This window comes from Malania oleifera, chromosome 9, assembly GCF_029873635.1.
Source record: "Malania oleifera isolate guangnan ecotype guangnan chromosome 9, ASM2987363v1, whole genome shotgun sequence".
NCBI classification, from domain to species: Eukaryota; Viridiplantae; Streptophyta; class Magnoliopsida; order Santalales; family Ximeniaceae; genus Malania; species Malania oleifera.
The window spans coordinates 10,657,182-10,676,029 of NC_080425.1; the positions used below are offsets into that span (position 1 = coordinate 10,657,182).

Below are 18,848 nucleotides of genomic sequence, written 5' to 3' on the forward strand. Positions count from 1 at the left end.
CTTCTCTTCGAATCCTCCATATTTCCTATCAAACTCTTCCCAAATTTCTCTCGCACATTTACATTCCACGATTTCAATACAAATATTAGAATCTAAAGCGTAATACAATATATCCATCGCATATGAATTTGCATGCATTAAACTTGTATCATTCTCATTTATTGGCATACAAATACCTTTAACAATTGCATGCTAGGCCCTCCAATCCATAGATTTTATAAATACGCTCATTCATTGTTTCCAGGTGGTGTAATCGACACCACAAAATAATGGAGGCATGGTACATGCTTGTCCCTCACGAAATGGGAATACACCAAATTGAGCCATTGCGATCTTTAACACAAGTGGTTAACCTTTTTGAAACGAGACTCTAATACCAAGTGACAGGAATTGTGTATTCCCAAGAGGGGGGGGGTTGAATTAGGAATTTATAAATTTCTTCACCAATTTACCCCTAATTAAACCACAAGTACTATCACACAACCTATGGTCTATCTAAGCAATCTCAAATTCCCCAAGTAATCAAGTATGTGAATATTTAGAACAAATATAACATTCACAAAAAATTAAATATTAGCATACAAATGCGAAAAATAAAAAGGGTAGGGAAATAAAGTGACACAGTATTTTTATCAAGGTTCGGCCAATCCTGCCTACATCCCGCTCAAGGATTCCACTATTTGCTCACTTAACCGAGCGGAGCGATGCCGTTTACACGTCTACTTACATGGCGGAGTCTCTCCAAGTCACTTATAGGCGAAGCCAAACCAGTTCTCCATACAGGGTGGAGTCTTCCCAACTCAATCCACTAGGCTGAGCTAAACTGGTTTCTCCTTATAGGGCGGAGTCTCCCTAACTCAATTCACTAGGCTGAGCCAAACTGGTTTCTCCTTACTAGGCAGAGTCTCCCTAACTCAATCACAGGGCTAAGCCAAATTAGTACAACAGATATGAGTTTGCATACAAATATATGCTTCTCAAAATAAGCAAGGATGTTCTGATATAAAGCTCTAAAAACACTCTCCAATGATATAAATTAAAGTTCTGTAGAGTATGAGTATTTTCTCAAGAATATATAACAATCTTTGAATAAAAATGTGTATGATGGATACTCAAAGATTCTGTAATGATCCAAAGAATAATGGTATTTAAATAATAAAGAGGGAGGAAAATGGAACCAGAAGCAGAAGGAGGCAGCAGATTTCGTCAACGAACGCGAAGTGCTCGTCGACGACATTGCACTTTGGGAGTAATAACTGAGGAAATTTATCAGGTCCTCGTCGATGAACATAGGGGATTCATCGACGAGGGTACAAGAGGGCCCGTCGACGAAGACAAGTTTCATCAATGAGAAGATACTGAGAGAGGATTTTGGGAAAATCTGAAACTCGTCAACAAAGGTGCAGGTTCATCGACGAACTTTCTACAGGACTTGTCGATGAGGTGAAATTTCTCGTCGATGAATCCATCCCTATAAATAACCTAAATTTGGATTTAAAAGCAGAAAATTAAGAAAAATCACACACAGACACAGACACACACACACTTTCTCTCTCTCTCTCTCTCTCTCTCTCTCTCCCCCCCCTTCGGTTTCTCTCTCATCTCTCTCTTTGATTTTGGCTCCGTCATTCGCTGGATCAACGATCTGAGGCCACCACGATGCTCCTAGGGAAGTTCTCTCCAAATCTACTGCAGTGGATCGTTGGTGGAAGCAAGTTGAAATTCATCCCTGAGTTAAGGTAAGACTTTTTATTCGATTTAGTCTTTCCACAATTAAAGGAAATGATATTTTCGAATAAATACCAAAGTTTAGTTCTACAAGTTATTGTTTTCAGGGAGTTGAACGGGGAACCTTGTGAGTGCAGGACCGAAATTTTTAGGGGGTTTCTTCAGTGTCAGGTAAGGGAATAAACTAAAGCAAGTATTTTCCATGCAAATTATTATTATTTATCAGTAAATTAATTTCAGGAAAACATGCATTATATCTGTATATTACAAAGGAAATGCACATTTGGGAAAATACTGCTAGTATGTTGAAATGTATATATGAGATGCTAGAAATTATGATTTTAGAATATAATGTATGGTTTTATACAACAAATGTGTGGCATAAATATTACTTTACGTGAGAAGTATTATGATATGACCATGTTATGAATGAAGTATGTTTTTCAAAGATTATGAAAGAATGCAGTACATTATGATTTTAAAGTATATGATAATGATTTATTTATTCCAAATGATATGTATGAGATATTTGGCACAAGGCTGTGATTGATAGCCGGTGCAAGGCCGTGTTTTACATATGATTTTGGCGCAAGGCCGTACTTATGAAATTATAGAAAATGCTATCAATCCATTTATGTTAAACGCTATATTATCATGTATTATATGTTATCAAAACCCGGATGTTAGTTTAGTTCAGTTTAGGAGCACGGTACCATAACTTATAGATCAGATATCTATGTTCAGATGGGTGCTAACCACCCCACAAGGGGGTGGAGATGGATAGTCGATGTGACTCTTAGTGTAGAGTTGTAGACGTCCACCTGGAAGTCCGGACTAGGGTGTGGCGGGCCCATCATACTTACAGACATTTTTGACTCGGCAGTTGTCGGCCAGCCATTGTCGGGTCCTGCCTTCGGGCTGCACAACCAGTCATGGGGGGTAATAAATGATATCGGCTAGCTATTCATCCTAGGTATGTTTTCAGTATTATTAGCTATACCAGACGGTTACGATTAGTATGATTTATTAGAAATATGAAAGTATACGTTCTTGTAGTTATTAAATGATGAATGATTTCTGGTATGAAGAATGTACTGTATATCTATATTATCATTAAGTATTCATGTTACTACATAACTGTATTTAGTTTATTTTCCCTTACTAGGAAGTGTCTCTCCCTGAACATTAAATGATTTTCAAGAAACCCAGAGAGACCGGTGGGTCAGGGCCGCCACTGAGTGAGTTGAGCTTCCCTGCTAGAAGGGTAAGTGTTGATCTAGGATTAGGAGATTTTTGTTGTATGATCCTAGGTTTATTTTTATGTTTTGGAGATTGTATATAAACACTGTATTTAGGAGATGTAGTAGACTCTGGTATTATGTAATTTATGATTAATGAATGTGATTTACATTTACTGCTACCTAAGATCCGTTGTGTATGACAGGTGTCCCCGCTACCCATGATTTCGAGTTGACCTGGTTATTAATTATGTTTTATTATATGATAAATTAAGCAGGTCGTTACAGATTCAAACCCTAATAAATATTTCTCCAAAATATTTTTCAATAAAAAGTGTAGGAGAACCTAGGGTTTTGCACAAATCAAATCAAGAAGCTTTTCAAGCAATAAATATGAGTTTAAATATGCTCAAAGCTAGCTTGATTAAACCACAGGATAAAAAGCCTTTGAATCAATATATATGGTTCAATATATGCTCAAGGCTTTTACTGAAACTCAGAAATATTTTCTTCAAAAATATTTTCAAAGAAAGAGTAGGAGAAAAATGAACTTTGATCTTCAAAGGGCAAGAAAGTTTTTAAGCAATATATATTAGTGATATATGCTCAAGCTTTTTCAAGAATCTCTAAAGGATTTCTCCAAGAATATTTTCAAAATGAAAGTGTAGTAGAAATGCTATGAAAATAGTTTTTCAAAACAATTTAGCTAGTAAGAATGAGTATATGAGATTTTGCTTGCTTTTGAAAAGTGGAGAGTAATGAAGCCCAAAAATATTGGAGAGGATTTTAAGTATGATCAAAAGTTAAGAAATGAATTAAGAATGGGCTATATATAGACATACCCAAATTTTGATCGTCAAGGGACATAGAGGGAATTTTTGAAATTATTTAACCCAAAATTAATTATGTTTAAGCGCTAGAAATTTGAAAAACCATAGAGGTTCAACTAACTGGGGGCTTTTCTGGTTGGTTGACCTTAGTTAAAATTCAAATTTTTAAAGAGGGTCGATCGACCATGGAAGGCACTGGTTGGCTTGCCGTTGGAGATTTTTCAACCCTTCGTTAGTGATGTCGGCTAGTCTTAAAGATCAGGTCTACCAATTCATCAAGCCGGTCGGCTGAGGCTCTTATGCACTAAAAAGAATGGTTGGTCAGGCTATATAAATTTGGTCAAAGTACAAGGCCGGTCAGCTGGTGCTTTAGAAACAAGCTAGATATGAAGGTCGGTCGGCTGAGGCTTCTCAAGTATAATAATGGTCAGTCGGTCGGGGTCATATTAAATTGCCCAATATTAAGGCCGGTTGATCGGGGCATTTTATACATGAGGAGGCCGGTCGAATGGGCTTAGTTAAAATGTGACCTTGACCCTGATTTTGACTCTGAAAACATTTTAAATATTTTTTGAGATTTTATCATTTTACGAAAAAGGTTTATCATGAAAACTTGTTTCCCTAGGGTTAGTCTACGGTTATATGAGCTTTGCAATCCATATCATGCAAGACATGGAGTTTCCTTTGTCTTATGTGCGTGCCAAATTGTGAACTTGTTCAAGAACTAAGTACATGTAATGCCCCAACCCTTATACGGCCCCAGAGTGCTACTACACGTACGTTATACCTATATATGATAAGCATACATAAACAACTCACCCTAAACAGGGACAAACGGGTGTATCTCATATTTATCTGTATTCATGCATAACGAAAAACATAAACAATCTTATGGTGTTCTATTAGACATATACGAGAGTTCTATCTGTATTTTTCAGTACATAAGATCCATACTTAAAAAATAAACTGTATTACAATCCCCTTACATTCAACCAGGCTAACAACCCTATACAAAAACAAAAACTTATGTCTACTAACAAGACTCTATGCACCAAAGTCCCTTTAGGAGAACTAGGACCGACGTCTTGTAGGACCTAAAACAAAGGTTGTAAGATTGGGGTGAGACACTTCTTAGTAAGGTGGAAGATATTACATCAGCACGTGACTACATGAGTTTAGTCCAATTTAAAAACAGTTGCACATTATCACATTCATAGTACAGTACTTTGCAAGATATATAAACATAATACAACATCATTACAAGCGAGAATCCCCACAGTTAGGGTAGGGTACAGGCTCATACACCATATGATTCTATCCACATGGTACTCAATCCTGTGACTCTACCCATTTTAATTTTTAAATCATGTATACGAAAATTTAGGACAATGACCAACTTTGACACTTTTAGAAATATGCCTAATTACCCCGTGGCATGGGTTGTGTACTGATAAACTCTGACAGGGCCCTGTTCGTGCAAGCACTGTCAAGCATCATAGATATAGTTCGGCTGCTCCACCTGGTCCATTATTTACCAGTGGCCCCATACACTCCTGCAAGTTGACTATCTCGATACCTACACTGATTCAAATGTGTGGTTGCACTGTACCTCAGTTAACAATGGAACCACGCCTCAAGCTATTTAAAGCTTCGGATAACCAGGAGTGACTTTCAACTCCTTTAGTATCAAGTTGTAGTCCCAATCAATCATATATATAATTTACACTAAAACATTACAACCTGTGCAGTTCCAATAATTTCACAATCGTAATCATGCAATCTTTCATGCATTCTTTCTGTCTGTCAGATAGTGGTGTTAACCAGCACAAATGCTCTCAGTTCAACCCTTTTTACATATAAAGTTCAATGATTAATCAACACCTGTTTTCCATATTTTCAGATAACAAGATGGAATTTCAATTTTCATAGTTCAATTACCAGTATACAATTCAGTATGTTCCATTTCATATCACATGTCATGCTCGTTTCATCATAATCCGCTATAAACATTCTATAGTTCGAAAAATACCATTTGGACCACAAACATGGGTATCAAGCAGCACCTACTTTAGGTTTTAAAACAATTAAAGTAGTTTTGGAAAGTTTTGAGTTCATATACCAAAGCCCCTATTTTTTCCAAAATCGTAAAATCTTAAAATCATAAGAAACAACATTTATACCCAGTAAAATTTTACAGATAAGTAGACAAAATGTGCATAAAGGCATAAGCCATCTTTCTAGCAGTTCAGTTTTCTAAAAATAATGATGTAAACAAATCCCCTTTCCTTAATCTTGAAAACCGAAATACGAATGGATCGATCCAAAACAATGACTCGGGATCCCCGAAACCTAAAAATCGAAGAAGAATACTTCACTATAATCTTGACTACTACATAACTACTAAATCAGAAACGAAATCAGATCCTTACCTTGATTTTAGGGAAAAGCTCAAAAATCCTCAGAACGAAAATCCGATCCGCTATAACTATAGAGATTCTCCTTCTAGTCCACGTAGTGATATCAGATTGTTGATTCCGGCAATAGAAGACACGAAATTCTAGAGAGAGAGAGGGTTGGTTCGAGTTCTACAGAGAGAGAGAGGAAATGGGATAACTTAGCAAGGAAGAAAAGGATATTCTATTTATAACTAGTTTAACCTGGCCAGCCTCGTCGACGAGTCGGAGTTCTTGTTGACGAACTGAAGAAGGTCACTTGTGGCCGAGAAGGTGACCTCATCAACGAGCCTGAGATTTCAGAATCTCTAAAAATATCTCGGTATCTACTCGTCGACGAGTCTTTGCCTATCGTCGCCGAGCAACAGAAAAGACTTCGTCGATGAGAAATGGAGCCTCGTCAACAAGCTCTGTTGTTTTATCCTTTTTAATTTCCCTTCTCTTTTTCTTTATTTATTTTCTGAATTCAGGTCCTTACAATCTCCCCTCCTTATAAGAATTTCGTCCCCAAAATTCATGAACCGATATCAAGCGCACTCTACCTTACGTCAGAGGCCTATAGAAGAGTCGGCAGCTACCCACAAAGCAGCTTCGGCCCGAATTTATTTCCTACCCTCACTTATGGCGGAGTAATACCGTGGTTATAACGTAAAGCTTCAGGAGTTTATAATATACATACAAAAATCTCCCGAAGGTCATATCTACTTACTAAACACATTAACATATACACATTCACTTACCTGACTAGCTTATCCGTCTCTAAACAATTGAGGATACTTCTGACGTATCTCAGTTTCTAACTCCCATGAAGCTTCTTCCACTGCATGGTTCTGCCACAATAACTAGTGGTATTTCCTTAGTCCGTAACTACTGAACTTACCAATCTAATATCTGTACTGCTACCTCCTCATACGATAAAGCATCACTGATCTCTAGAGGTTCATAACTCAACACATGAGAAGGATCCAATGTGTACTTCCTCAGCACCGACACGTGGAATACGTCATGAATTTTGGATAGTGCTGGGGGTAAAGCCACCTGATAAGCTACCGAGTTTATCCTTTCCAGGATCTCAAAAGGCCCGATATCCCGAGGACTTAGCTTCCCCTTCTTTCCAAACCTCATCATCCCTTTCATCAGAGCGATCTTCAGAAATACCATACTTCCTACCTCGAGCTCTAGCTCTCGTCGGTGAGTATCAGTATAACTCTTCTACCGACTCTGAGTTGCCTTACTTCTCTCCCTAATCAACTCAACCTTTATAGAGGCCTACTGAATCATTTATTGACCCAGTATCTGCCGTTCACCTACTTGATCCCAGTACAATGGAGATTGACACTGATGACCATACAATGCCTCGTAAGGTGCCATCTCTATGCTGGCCTGATAACTGTTGTTATACGAAAACTCAACAAGTGGTAGATGCCGTATCTAGTTGTCACCAAAATTCGGTACACATGTCCGCAACATATCCTCCAATGTCTGAATAGTTCTCTCAGACTGCCCATCCATTTGTGGGTGGAAAGACGTAGTGAATGTGAGCTGCGATCCCAAGGCATCATGTAAGCTCTTCCAGAAACTAGACGTAAAACGTGGATCTCAATTCGAAACAACAGAAACAGGAGCATCGTGGAGTTGTACAATCTCCTGCACATATAGCTCTGCCAGCCTATTCAAAGAATAGCTGACTTTGATTAGAATGAAATGTGCAATCTTCGTCAACCGATCAACTACAACCCATATAGCATTCTATCCATGCACCACTGCAGGTAATCCCGTCACAAAATTCATCGAGATGTGCTCCCACTTTCACTTGGGAATGCCAAGTGGCTGAAGGGATCCTGCTGGCCTCTGGTCCTTTGCTTTGACCTATTGACATGTTAGGCACTGCTCTATGAATTGGACGATCTCTCTTTTCATGTTTGACCACCAGAAAGATTCCCTCAGATTTTGGTACATCTTCATATTGCAGGATTACGGTGTAAAGAGAACGGTGTGCCTCCTCCAGAATAACCCATTTAATATTGGCATCATTTGGTACTCAAACATGCTGTGAAATCTCAATATCCCATCATTAGAGATACTGAAATCCATCTTTAACACACTTTGAACTCCTTCCATAACCTCAACAAGATCTGGATCCTTCCTCTGCGCTGCTTGGATCCTCTCCTATAAGGTTGGCTGTACCACCAAGCTAGCAAGAACAGCCTGATGATTTCCTTCTATCACCTCCAAGCCCAACCTTTCTAGGTCCATGTAGATCTGATGCTGAACTCCCACTACAGATTTTGACGCATCCAAAGACTTTCGAATCAAAGCATCAACTACCACATTTTCTTTTCCTGGGTGATAGCTAATGGTACAGTCATAGTCCTTTATTAAATCAAGCCATCTACGCTACCTCATGTTCAACTCTTTCTAGGTGAAAATGTACTTAAAACTTTTGTGATTAGTAAAAATCTCGCACCTTTCATCAGTAAAAATCTCGCACCTTTCACCATACAGGTAGTGCCTCTCAATTTTCAATGTAAACACTACAACTACCAATTCTACATTATGTGTCAGGTAGTTCTTCTCATACTCTTTAAGTTGACGAGAAACATGAGCAACTACTCTGCCTTACTATATTAGAACACAACCAAGACCCTTCTTAGAGGTGTCATTGTAGATAACAAATCCGCCATGCTCAGATAGAATGGTCAGGACTGGAGTAGTAACTAGTCACCATTTCAGCTCTTGGAAACTTAGCTCACACTCATCAATCCAATCATACCTCACGTTCTTCCTCGTGAGTTGCGTCAAATGACCTACTAAACTGGAGAACCCTTTTACAAACCGTCGGTAGTAACCTGCAAGACCTAGAAAACTTCTGACCTCCTAAACAATCTTCGGTCTCGCCCAATCCACTACTGCCTTTATCTTACTTAGATCCACTAATACTCCTTCCTTGGACACTACATGCCCTAGAAACGAAATCTATTCTAGGAGAAACTCGCACTTCTTAAGTTTAGCGTATAACCTCTTCTCCCTGAGCACTTGCAATACTAGTTTCAGATGAACTTTATGCTCTGCAGCACTCTTAGAATACACTAAGATATCATCATTAAATACCACAACGAACTAGTCTAAGTATTCGTGAAAGACCCGGTTCATCAAATCTATAAATGTTGCAGGTGCATTAGTAAACCCAAATGACATAACCATAAATTTGTAATGGCCATATCGAGTTCGGAAAGCTATTTTCGAAACATCCTCCATTTTCACCTTTAATTGGTGATACCCAGATTGTAGATCGATCTTAGAGAAAATCGGTGTGCCTTGTAGTTGGTCAAACAGATCATAGATCTTGGGTAACGGGTATTTGTTCTTTATCGTTATCTTGCTAAGTTCTCCATAGTTGATGCACATCCTCATCGACTCTTCCTTCTTCTTCACATAGCACAGGTGCTCCCCAAGGAAAAACACTCGGTCGAATGTACCCCTTATTTAGCAGCTCCTGAAGTTGTTCTTTCAACTCTCTCAATTCAGATGGAGTCATATGATACGAAGCTTTCGATATTGGCGCCGTACTTGGAGCTAACTTTATAACGAATTCCACTTCACGATCCGAAGGTAATCTTGACAAGTCCTCTGGAAACAAGTCAGGCAACTCGCGCACTATAGGAATCGTCTCCAATTCACATTCTTCTACCGACGTGTCCTTCACAAACGCTAGATACCCTTGGAATCCCTCTTAGAGCAATCTACCAGCCTGCAAAGCTAAAAGGATCCGTGGTGTAGAACACACACACGACCCAATAAACTTGAATTCCTGCTCCTTTGGAGGTCTAAACATCACTTCTTTCCTATAGTAGCCGATACTGGCATAACTGGAAGACAATAGTCCATCCCTAGGATGATATAGAAGCCATACATGTCAAATACTATAAGGCCAACTGGTAGTACCCTTCCCTAAATCACTACTGGAAAATTTCGGACTACTTTGCTTCATACAATTGCCGACCCCGATGGCGTAGCCATTACTAGTTCATAACTCAACTGTTGCATCTCTAATCCACACAGTTTAACAAATCCCTAGGAGATAAAGAAATGCGTTGCTCCCTAGTTAAATAATGTAACAGCTTTATTGGAAAGCATGTAAATATTACATGTTACCACATCTCGAGCATTTTCTACATCAACTGGAGTCAAGGAGTATACCCTAGCTGGGGCAGTGCCCCCTTGTTGTCCATCTTGTTTCGACTGTGCACCACCTATGAAAGGCTGCTGTGGAGCTCTACCACACCTCTGCAGATTACAATCCCTCACCTGATGTCCCATCTAGCCACATCGTAAACAAGCCACCATAGCCCTTCAACACTGCCCTGCGTGGGGTTTCCCATACGTAGAACAAACAGAAGTGTGGTACTCTAAGAAGCACCACTACGGTTCTTCTTCTTCCAGTTGCCCTGCTTTGCCTCTTCATAAGAACTAGAAAGGGAAGGTCTCTTCTTCGAGATCTAGACCCCAACATCCTCCTGCAGACTCTCCTCTACTACGGTGGCTTTGTCAACCAAAGTAACAAAGTAATGCATCTGCCAGATGGCCGTGTGCCTACGAATCTCCTTTCTCAGGCCCCTCTAAAATTTCCAGGCCTTCATTGCCTCATCCGAAACCATAAATGGAGCAAAACGGGATAGCTCCTGAAAATTGGAAGCATACTTCTAAACTGTCAGCTGCCCCTACTCCAGACTCATAAACTCCTCCATCTTTACATTCCTAACCATGATTGGAAAATAACGTTCAAAGAATAACTCTTTAAACCTGGCCCACGTCACTACTACAGGGATGGGTCGATGCTCTTCAAGCATCTTTATAGATTTCCATCACCTCTCCACATCGTCTGACAACTTGAATGTTGCGAAGGCCACTTTCTACTTCTCGGTGCAGTTCAGGATGTCCAGAATCTTCTCAATCTCCTCGATCCAATTCTCTGCTCGAATCGAGTCTGCACTTCCCATGAAAATAAGAGGCTTCAATTGGGTGAACTGATCAATGGAATAACCCAACTCAGCCATAGGACGATCTTGCCCCTATTCATCCGAACCACCTCAGCCATTAGCTACTGAGCGAAGTCTCACAGAACATTCATGGAATCACTACCAGCCTCAGGGCCAGCTCCCTCATTACTACTACCTCCAACATTGGCAGTATTATCCCTATATTCCATCCTGAAAAGCAATTGAGGAAACCAATTAGAAGCTTAACCAACTAATATTGCAATACAATAAACTCACTTCCCATAATAACATTCCTAGTACTGACGTACCCTAATGACTCACATTCTCATTCTGACTCGAGTTCCACCCTTCCATTTAGAAACAAAATCGTCAATAGATTGTCGTGATGTTCTAAACCTTTTGAATGATCCAGAAAAGCATAGAAGTCTGTCAATGGATTTATATCTACAGATATAATAAGAAAAACTCAAGGTCTTATTCTCTTCCTATACTTTGGTATATTCTAAACTACAGAACCTAGTAACCTAAGCTCTGATTATACCCCCAACTAGGTAGTATGAATCGCATCACACTTCTGATTGGTTAAGGGCTCTGATACCAAACTGTAACGCCACGGACCTTATACAGCCCCAAAGTGCTACTACACGTACATTATACATGTATCTGATAAACATACATAAACAACCCGCCCTAAACAGGGACAAACGGGTGTATCTCATACATATCTATATTCACGCACAACAGAAAATATAAACAATCTTACGGGGTTCTATTAGACATATACTAGAGTTCTATCTCTATTTTTAAGTACATAAGATCCATACTTAAAACATAAACTATATTACAATCCCCTTACATTTAATCAGGCTAACAACCTTGTACAGATACAAAAATTTACGTCTACTAACAAGACTCTACGCGCCAAAGTCCCTGTAGGAGAACTAGGACCAATGTCATGTAGGACTTGAAATAAAGGTTGTAAGATTGGGGTAAGACACTTCTCAGTAAGGTGGAATATATTACATCAACACGTGACTGCATGAGTTTAGTCCAATTTAAAAATAGTTGCACATTATCACATTCACAGTACAGTACTTTGCAAGATATATAAACATAATAAAACATCATTACAAGCGAGAGTCCCCGCGGTTAGGGTGGGGTACATGCCCATACACCGTACGATTCCCTCCACAAGGTACTCAATCCTGTGACTTTGCCCATTTTAGTTTTTAAATCATGTATATGAAAATTTAGGACAATGACCAGTTTTGGAACTTTCAGAAATATGCCTAATTATCCCATGGCACGGGCTATGCACTGATAAACTCTGACAGGGCCCTATTCGTGTTGACACTATCAAACATCATAGATACAGTCCAACTTCCCCACCTGGTCCATTATTTCACCAGTGGCCCTATACACTCCTACAAGCCAACTATCTCAATACCCATACTGATTCACATGTGTGGTTGCATTGTATTGTTGCACTGTACCTTAGTTAGCAACAGAACCGTGCCTCAAGCTATTTAAAGTTTCGGATAACCTTGAGTGTCTTTCAATTCCTTTGGAGTGTCTTTCAACTCTTTTAGTAACAAGTTGTGGTCTCAATCAATCATATATATAATTTGCAATAAAACATAACAACCTGTACAGTTCCAGTAATTACACAATCGTAATCATGCAATTTTTATGCATTCTTTCTTTTTGTGAGACAGTGGTGTTAAACGGCACAAACGCTCTCAGTTCAACCCTTTTTACATATAAAGCTCGGTAATTAACTGACACCTATTTTCCACATTTTTAGATAACAAGATGGAATTTCAGTTTTCACAATTCATTTACCAGTATACAGTTCAGTATGTTCCATTTCATATCATATGTCACGCTCGTTTCGTTAAAATCCTCTATAAACAATATATAATTCGAAAAATACCACTTGGACCGCAAACATGGGTATCAAGTAGCTCCTACTTTAGGTTTTAAAATAATTAAAGTAGTTTTAGAAAGTTTGGAGTTCATATACCAAAACCCCTATTTTTGCCAAAAATCGTAAAATCGTAATAAACAACATTTATACCCGCTAAACTTTCGTAGATAAGCAGTCAAAATGTGCATAAAGGCATAAGCCATCTTTCTAGCGATTCAGTTTTCTTAAAATACTTATGTAAACAAATCCCCTTACCTTAATCCTAGAAACTTAAATACGAACAGATTGATCCAAAACAACGATTCGGGATCCCTGAAACCTAAAAATCGAAGAACAATACTTCATTATAATCTCGACTACTACATAACTACCGAATCAGAAACAAAATCAGATCCGTACCTCGATTTTAGGGAAAAACTCAAAAATCCTCAGAACGAAAATCCGATCCGCTATAACTGTAGAGATTCTCCTCCTAATCTACGTAGTGATGTCGGATTGTTGATTCCGGCAAAAGACGACATGGAATCCTAGAGAGAGAGAGAGGAAATTGGATAACTTAGCAAGGAAGAAAATGATATTCTATTTATAACTAGTTTGACCCGGCCAGCCTCATTGACAAGTAGAAGTTCGTGTCGATGAGCCGAAGAAGGTCGCTCGTGGCCGAGAAGGTGACCTCGTCGATGAGCCTGAGATTTCAGAATGTCTAAAAATCTCTCGGTATCTCCTCGTCAACGAGTCTTTGCGTCTCGTCGTTGAGCAATAAAGGAGACTTCGTCGACGAAAAATGAAGCCTCGTTGATAAGCTCTATTGTTTTATCCTTTTTAATTTTCCTTCTCTTTTTCTTTATTTATTTTCCGGATTCGAATCCCTACAGTACACATGTCACATGAGATGCTTGTACGTTGTCAGCATCAAAATAGAGATCAAACTCAAAAGGTCAACACAATTTTATATTACATTTCATTCATATACAATACAAATTCAAATCCAAAACCTTTACAAACATAGGGAAAGTAAAATGTGAAATTTTTGTTGAAGCTAAATTTACTTCAAAAGAAAAAGTCTATAAGTACATACTAGAGTAACAATCATTAATTAAACCAGCGTATATTTGATTTCGTTAATTATTTACGCTGAGTGTGCAATTTGTGGATAACTTGGCATGGGAGATTAGGAGTACATACGATATCTTAATTAATATGCATTTGTTATTATAAGATGATAAATTTTGTTTTTAGACATGGTTCAGATAAAAAGAAGTGTTTAATATGTGTAAAAACTAAATCTACTAGAAAATCTTTTAAAGTCTACAACTACTAGAAAATTAAAATACTTTTAGAACTTGTATATAATTGCCTTCGTTGTATTTTATGCATACTAAGGTTACGTTTGGTTTACGAAATGTACATTTTCAAAAATAAATTTGTTTTAATATTTTAGTTACAATTAGTTATATAAGAAATTATATTATTACTATAAAATCCCGTTTGAAATTTAGAAAATAAAGGAAAGGAAAATATCAAGGAATCATCATTTTCATGTTTACTTATAAAAGAAAATGATAAAAAAAAAAAAAAATGAAAACTACATCAAATTTATAAAAAAAAATTTTATTTTACACATCACTAATATTTAGTTTTTTCATAATTTTTAGTCATATGAAAAAAAACTTTCATTTTTGATAATATCTAATAGAGAAGGAAAATATAAGGGAAAATAAGTTTTCTCTTTATTTTCGTTTTGTTTCCTTTCCCCACATAAAATCCTTGATCCAAATTGACCCTAAAATAAATAATAATATTAAACATTTTATGAATCCATAATAAGGAATAGATAAAGAATAACTATTCCTAAATTTTGTTATGGGGATCTTTTCTTTTCTTATTACATGTTGAATAAAATAATTAGGAATATATATAAGGAATAATTATTCCCTTAATTCCCAAGATTTAAACTATATATTTCATCTTATTCCAATGAATAACTATTTTACTGAACCAAACAAGCTGTAAATATACATTTTATGTCTTAACCAGTTGAATAACTTATTTGGGTGTATGTATGCCAAAGCCTGCATCTTTGGGTAATGCCAAATACTTTTGACTTCATTGTTCCCTATCTGGAATTTCTCTAAACTAAAATAGGTTTCATAGAAGCTTTAAAATATAAATTTCCATAGCTATATGTTGGGAGATCTAAGAGGAGAGGAAAGGAAAAAATTTCAAGGATAAATATTCCACTATCTCAATTGTGTATTATAGATGTCTATCAAATTTGTTCCAGTGGAATAGGTCTAATATAGGTCATTGTGCAAACTAAATTGAAAGAAGTTATCATGTTTTTTATACGATCTGGGAGGGTGATACTTGAGACTGATTGGGGATATTGATTTTCTTTTTCAATTACAAAAGAGTCCAAAACCTCCATATTTCAACAATAGAGTAGTTAAATTCTTCAAGGTCTTATGGAATATCTTTACGCACTGGGTGGGTAGAAGCCGGCAGTGAGAATCTGGGTAGATTGGATGGATGTTTTGAATAGAAGAAATTAGTGCTTGTGAGGGGTAGAGAGCTTGCGGGCAGGTTGTGTCTTCACCTCTGCATATCTCTTATCATCAACTAATCAAGATTGTACTATCAGCAAAGATTTGGTATTGTTCTCCTTGCAGGCAGGCTGTGTCCTCGGCACTTTGAAAGAGCCTGGCTGTGGCTTGTTGGTAGCAGCTGGAGGAAGAAGCAGACATTGCATATATAATTTCGGCTTGAAGTAGCAGGTAGCAGCTACTAGAGGAAGAGACAAGCAACAACAATTGGAGAAAGAAGCAGGTAATGCAGTTTTCAGCAGCTTGCGGGATGAAGAAGCAAGCAGGAGGTGATGGAGGAAGACAAGCAGCAGCTGGTTAATGAACTGTAACAAATACTCAATGGCTGATTCATATGCATCGGTAAGACCTCCTTCTTGATCGATCAAAATCAAGGAAGTGAAGTGCTTGTAGCATTCGTTGTTGGTGCACTCTTATGTTTTTTTTTTTGTTTGTTGGCTGTTCATGTATCTAACGTTATTTTGTTGGTTTTCGACGTTCTGTCATATTGCTGTTATGTTTCCTTAAGCCTCTGGCTTGAGGTAACCTCATTAATAGAATACACTCAGTTTTACCTTTCAAAAAAAAAAAAAAAAACAAAAACAAAGAAAAAATCCATTGAATAAGATATAAATTAACCATAAATTAGGTATGCTAGAGTGGAAGGAATGATAATTGGGAGTGGCTTCTATGGAATGAATATTTATATATAAAATATGTAGAATTATAAAAATCAATTATATTTCATTTGCAATATTCCATTCTCCGGTACCAAATAAATGATTTCTCTCTTTATGGTTATTATTCCAAGTAATAGAGTGAAAGTTCTCCAATGCATGGCTGCTGTATTTCATATATGCGCCAACGTGTTTAACAATTGGTCCATTAAAACTACATTATCATGCACATGCACATGCACAGGTAAGTACTTGAAGAATTCAAATTCATTTAGGTAGGATGATATGATTGCTGTACTGGAATTCTTGACTCCAAAAGTAAAATTAATATGTGAGGGATCAGAGAACAGTGCGCCTTAATTATCATTTGATGAAACTTTCGGAGCATATATCCATGCATTTATTCTAGAAATAGCATTTAATTATACAATAACAATTTTTTAGCATCATGCCTTGTAGGCTTGTACAAAATAAGAATAATTATTCATATAACTATAGGAAATTAGAAGAGATCCGTTGAAGATTAATGCAAGAGAGCATCAACCAGTTCTCAAGGGAAATAGCCACCGTGACCCCCACCTGCACCACTCCCACCGCCTCCTCCATATCCCCCACCGCCTCCTGGCCCATATCCGCCTCCACCGCCAGCACCACCTCCTGCGCCACCTCCATAACCGCCACCAGCACCTCCACCACTACCATATCCGCCACCACTTCCTTGGCCAACTCCTCCTCCAAAACCCCCTTCGCCGCCGCCACCACCGCCACCAGAGCCACCACCATGCCCTCCTCCGGCACCATAGCCACCCCCACTTCCACTTCCTGAGCCGCCTCCATAGCCACCACCACCACTTCCTGCCCCACCTCCACCGCCACTGCCTCCACCTCCACCAGCTCCGCCACCTGGACCTCCTCCGGCTCCATATCCTCCACCGCCTCCTGAACCCGCACCACCTCCATATCCGCCACCATGCTCACCTCCAGCACCGGCACCACCACCAGCTCCACTACCACCACCTCCTCCATATCCCCCACCAGATCCTCCAGCACCCCCACCAGCACCGCCACCACTGCCTCCTCCACTTCCGTATCCGCCACCATGCTCACCTCCAGCACCTCCGCCGCCACCAGCACCACTGCCGCTGCCACCTCCATATCCACCTGCACCACCGCCTGCACCACCACCAGCACCACCACCGCTGCCTCCTCCACTTCCATATCCACCACCGTGCTCACCACCACCACCTGCACCACCACCAGCACCACTGCCCCCGCCACTGCCAGCAGCACCTCCAGCTCCATAGCCCCCACCAGCTCCACCTCCACTACCACCTCCACTTCCATAGCCTCCAGCGCCATTATCCCCTACAAGTCCCCCACCACCACCGCCACCAGAGCCGCCTCCACCACCGTATCCCCCAACAAGTCCGCCCCCATACCCAGAGCCAGCGCCACCACCGATGCCATAGCCAGCGAATCTGCCTGACCCCAAAGTGTAGCCAGCTCCTACATCAAGAGTGAGGAGGTCTCTGGCTGCATAACATATGCCTAAACTCAACAACAGTAGTACTGGGAATACAACACTCAAAATAACTCTTTGTGTAGCCATGGTAGATTGTTTGAATCCCACGGCCATGTTGCGGAAATGTAGGAGATGGTGGGTATTTATAGGGATGAGAGGGGGCCCAAAAGCGCGACACTTTAGCTTGCAGAGGGAATGGGCAAACCACGAGTACAGATGGGTGACGGGGGAAGTGCTCACAAAGTGGTCCGATACACTGATATGCAGGTACAGCTGGCCATATACACACTCACACTAGTACACCCGCTAGTGTGTTTTTGGCTGTCTCCCATTTTTATCTATATGAACCCAAAGTTTTTCTTATTATTACACTCTTCCGACTTGATGGATGCGCCATTACTTATAATAAAAATAAATAAAAACTTTTAGTGAGTGTTTTAAATAGTCACTATTAATAAAAAGTCAGCACTATTAATTATTAGGGATAATTTAGTGATACTTACGAAGTAATGGTCTCAACTGACTATTAGTGACGCTTTTTAAAATCGTTACTAATAATGAATTATTAGTGACAGAGACGGATCGTCACTAAAAGTATAATATTGTCACTATAACTAATACAACTTTTGGATTGAAAATCGCCACTAAAGTCACACTAAAAACAGTCATTATTATGCTTCTTTTAGCGACGATTTGCAAGTGCAACTATTGTCCTTCTTTTAACGACGTACAATTTGAAAGTATTACTATTTCCTTACTTTAAGTGACCATTAGCAACTGTCACTATTATGACACTTTTAGCAATTGATCATATTCCATTCAGGAATGATGCATTTACATTACAGTCAATCGCTCAAATTCCTTGATCATACTCATTCCAAATTTCAGCAG

General features: G+C 38.9%; 1 protein-coding gene across 1 annotated transcript; it reads right to left on the minus strand.

The window, feature by feature from the left end:
* Positions 1 to 16,985: 16,985 nt before the first annotated feature.
* LOC131163356 (glycine-rich cell wall structural protein 1.8-like) lies at positions 16,986 to 18,071 on the minus strand. Its single transcript, XM_058119951.1, has one exon. It carries the CDS (start codon positions 18,069 to 18,071, stop codon positions 16,986 to 16,988), a length of 1,086 nt encoding a protein of 361 aa, XP_057975934.1.
* Positions 18,072 to 18,848: the final 777 nt, after the last annotated feature.

Coding starts and splice junctions, on each gene's coding strand:
- LOC131163356 (XM_058119951.1), bottom strand. CDS start 18,071: ATGGCCGTGGGATTCAAACAATCTACCATGGCTACACAAAGAGTTATT.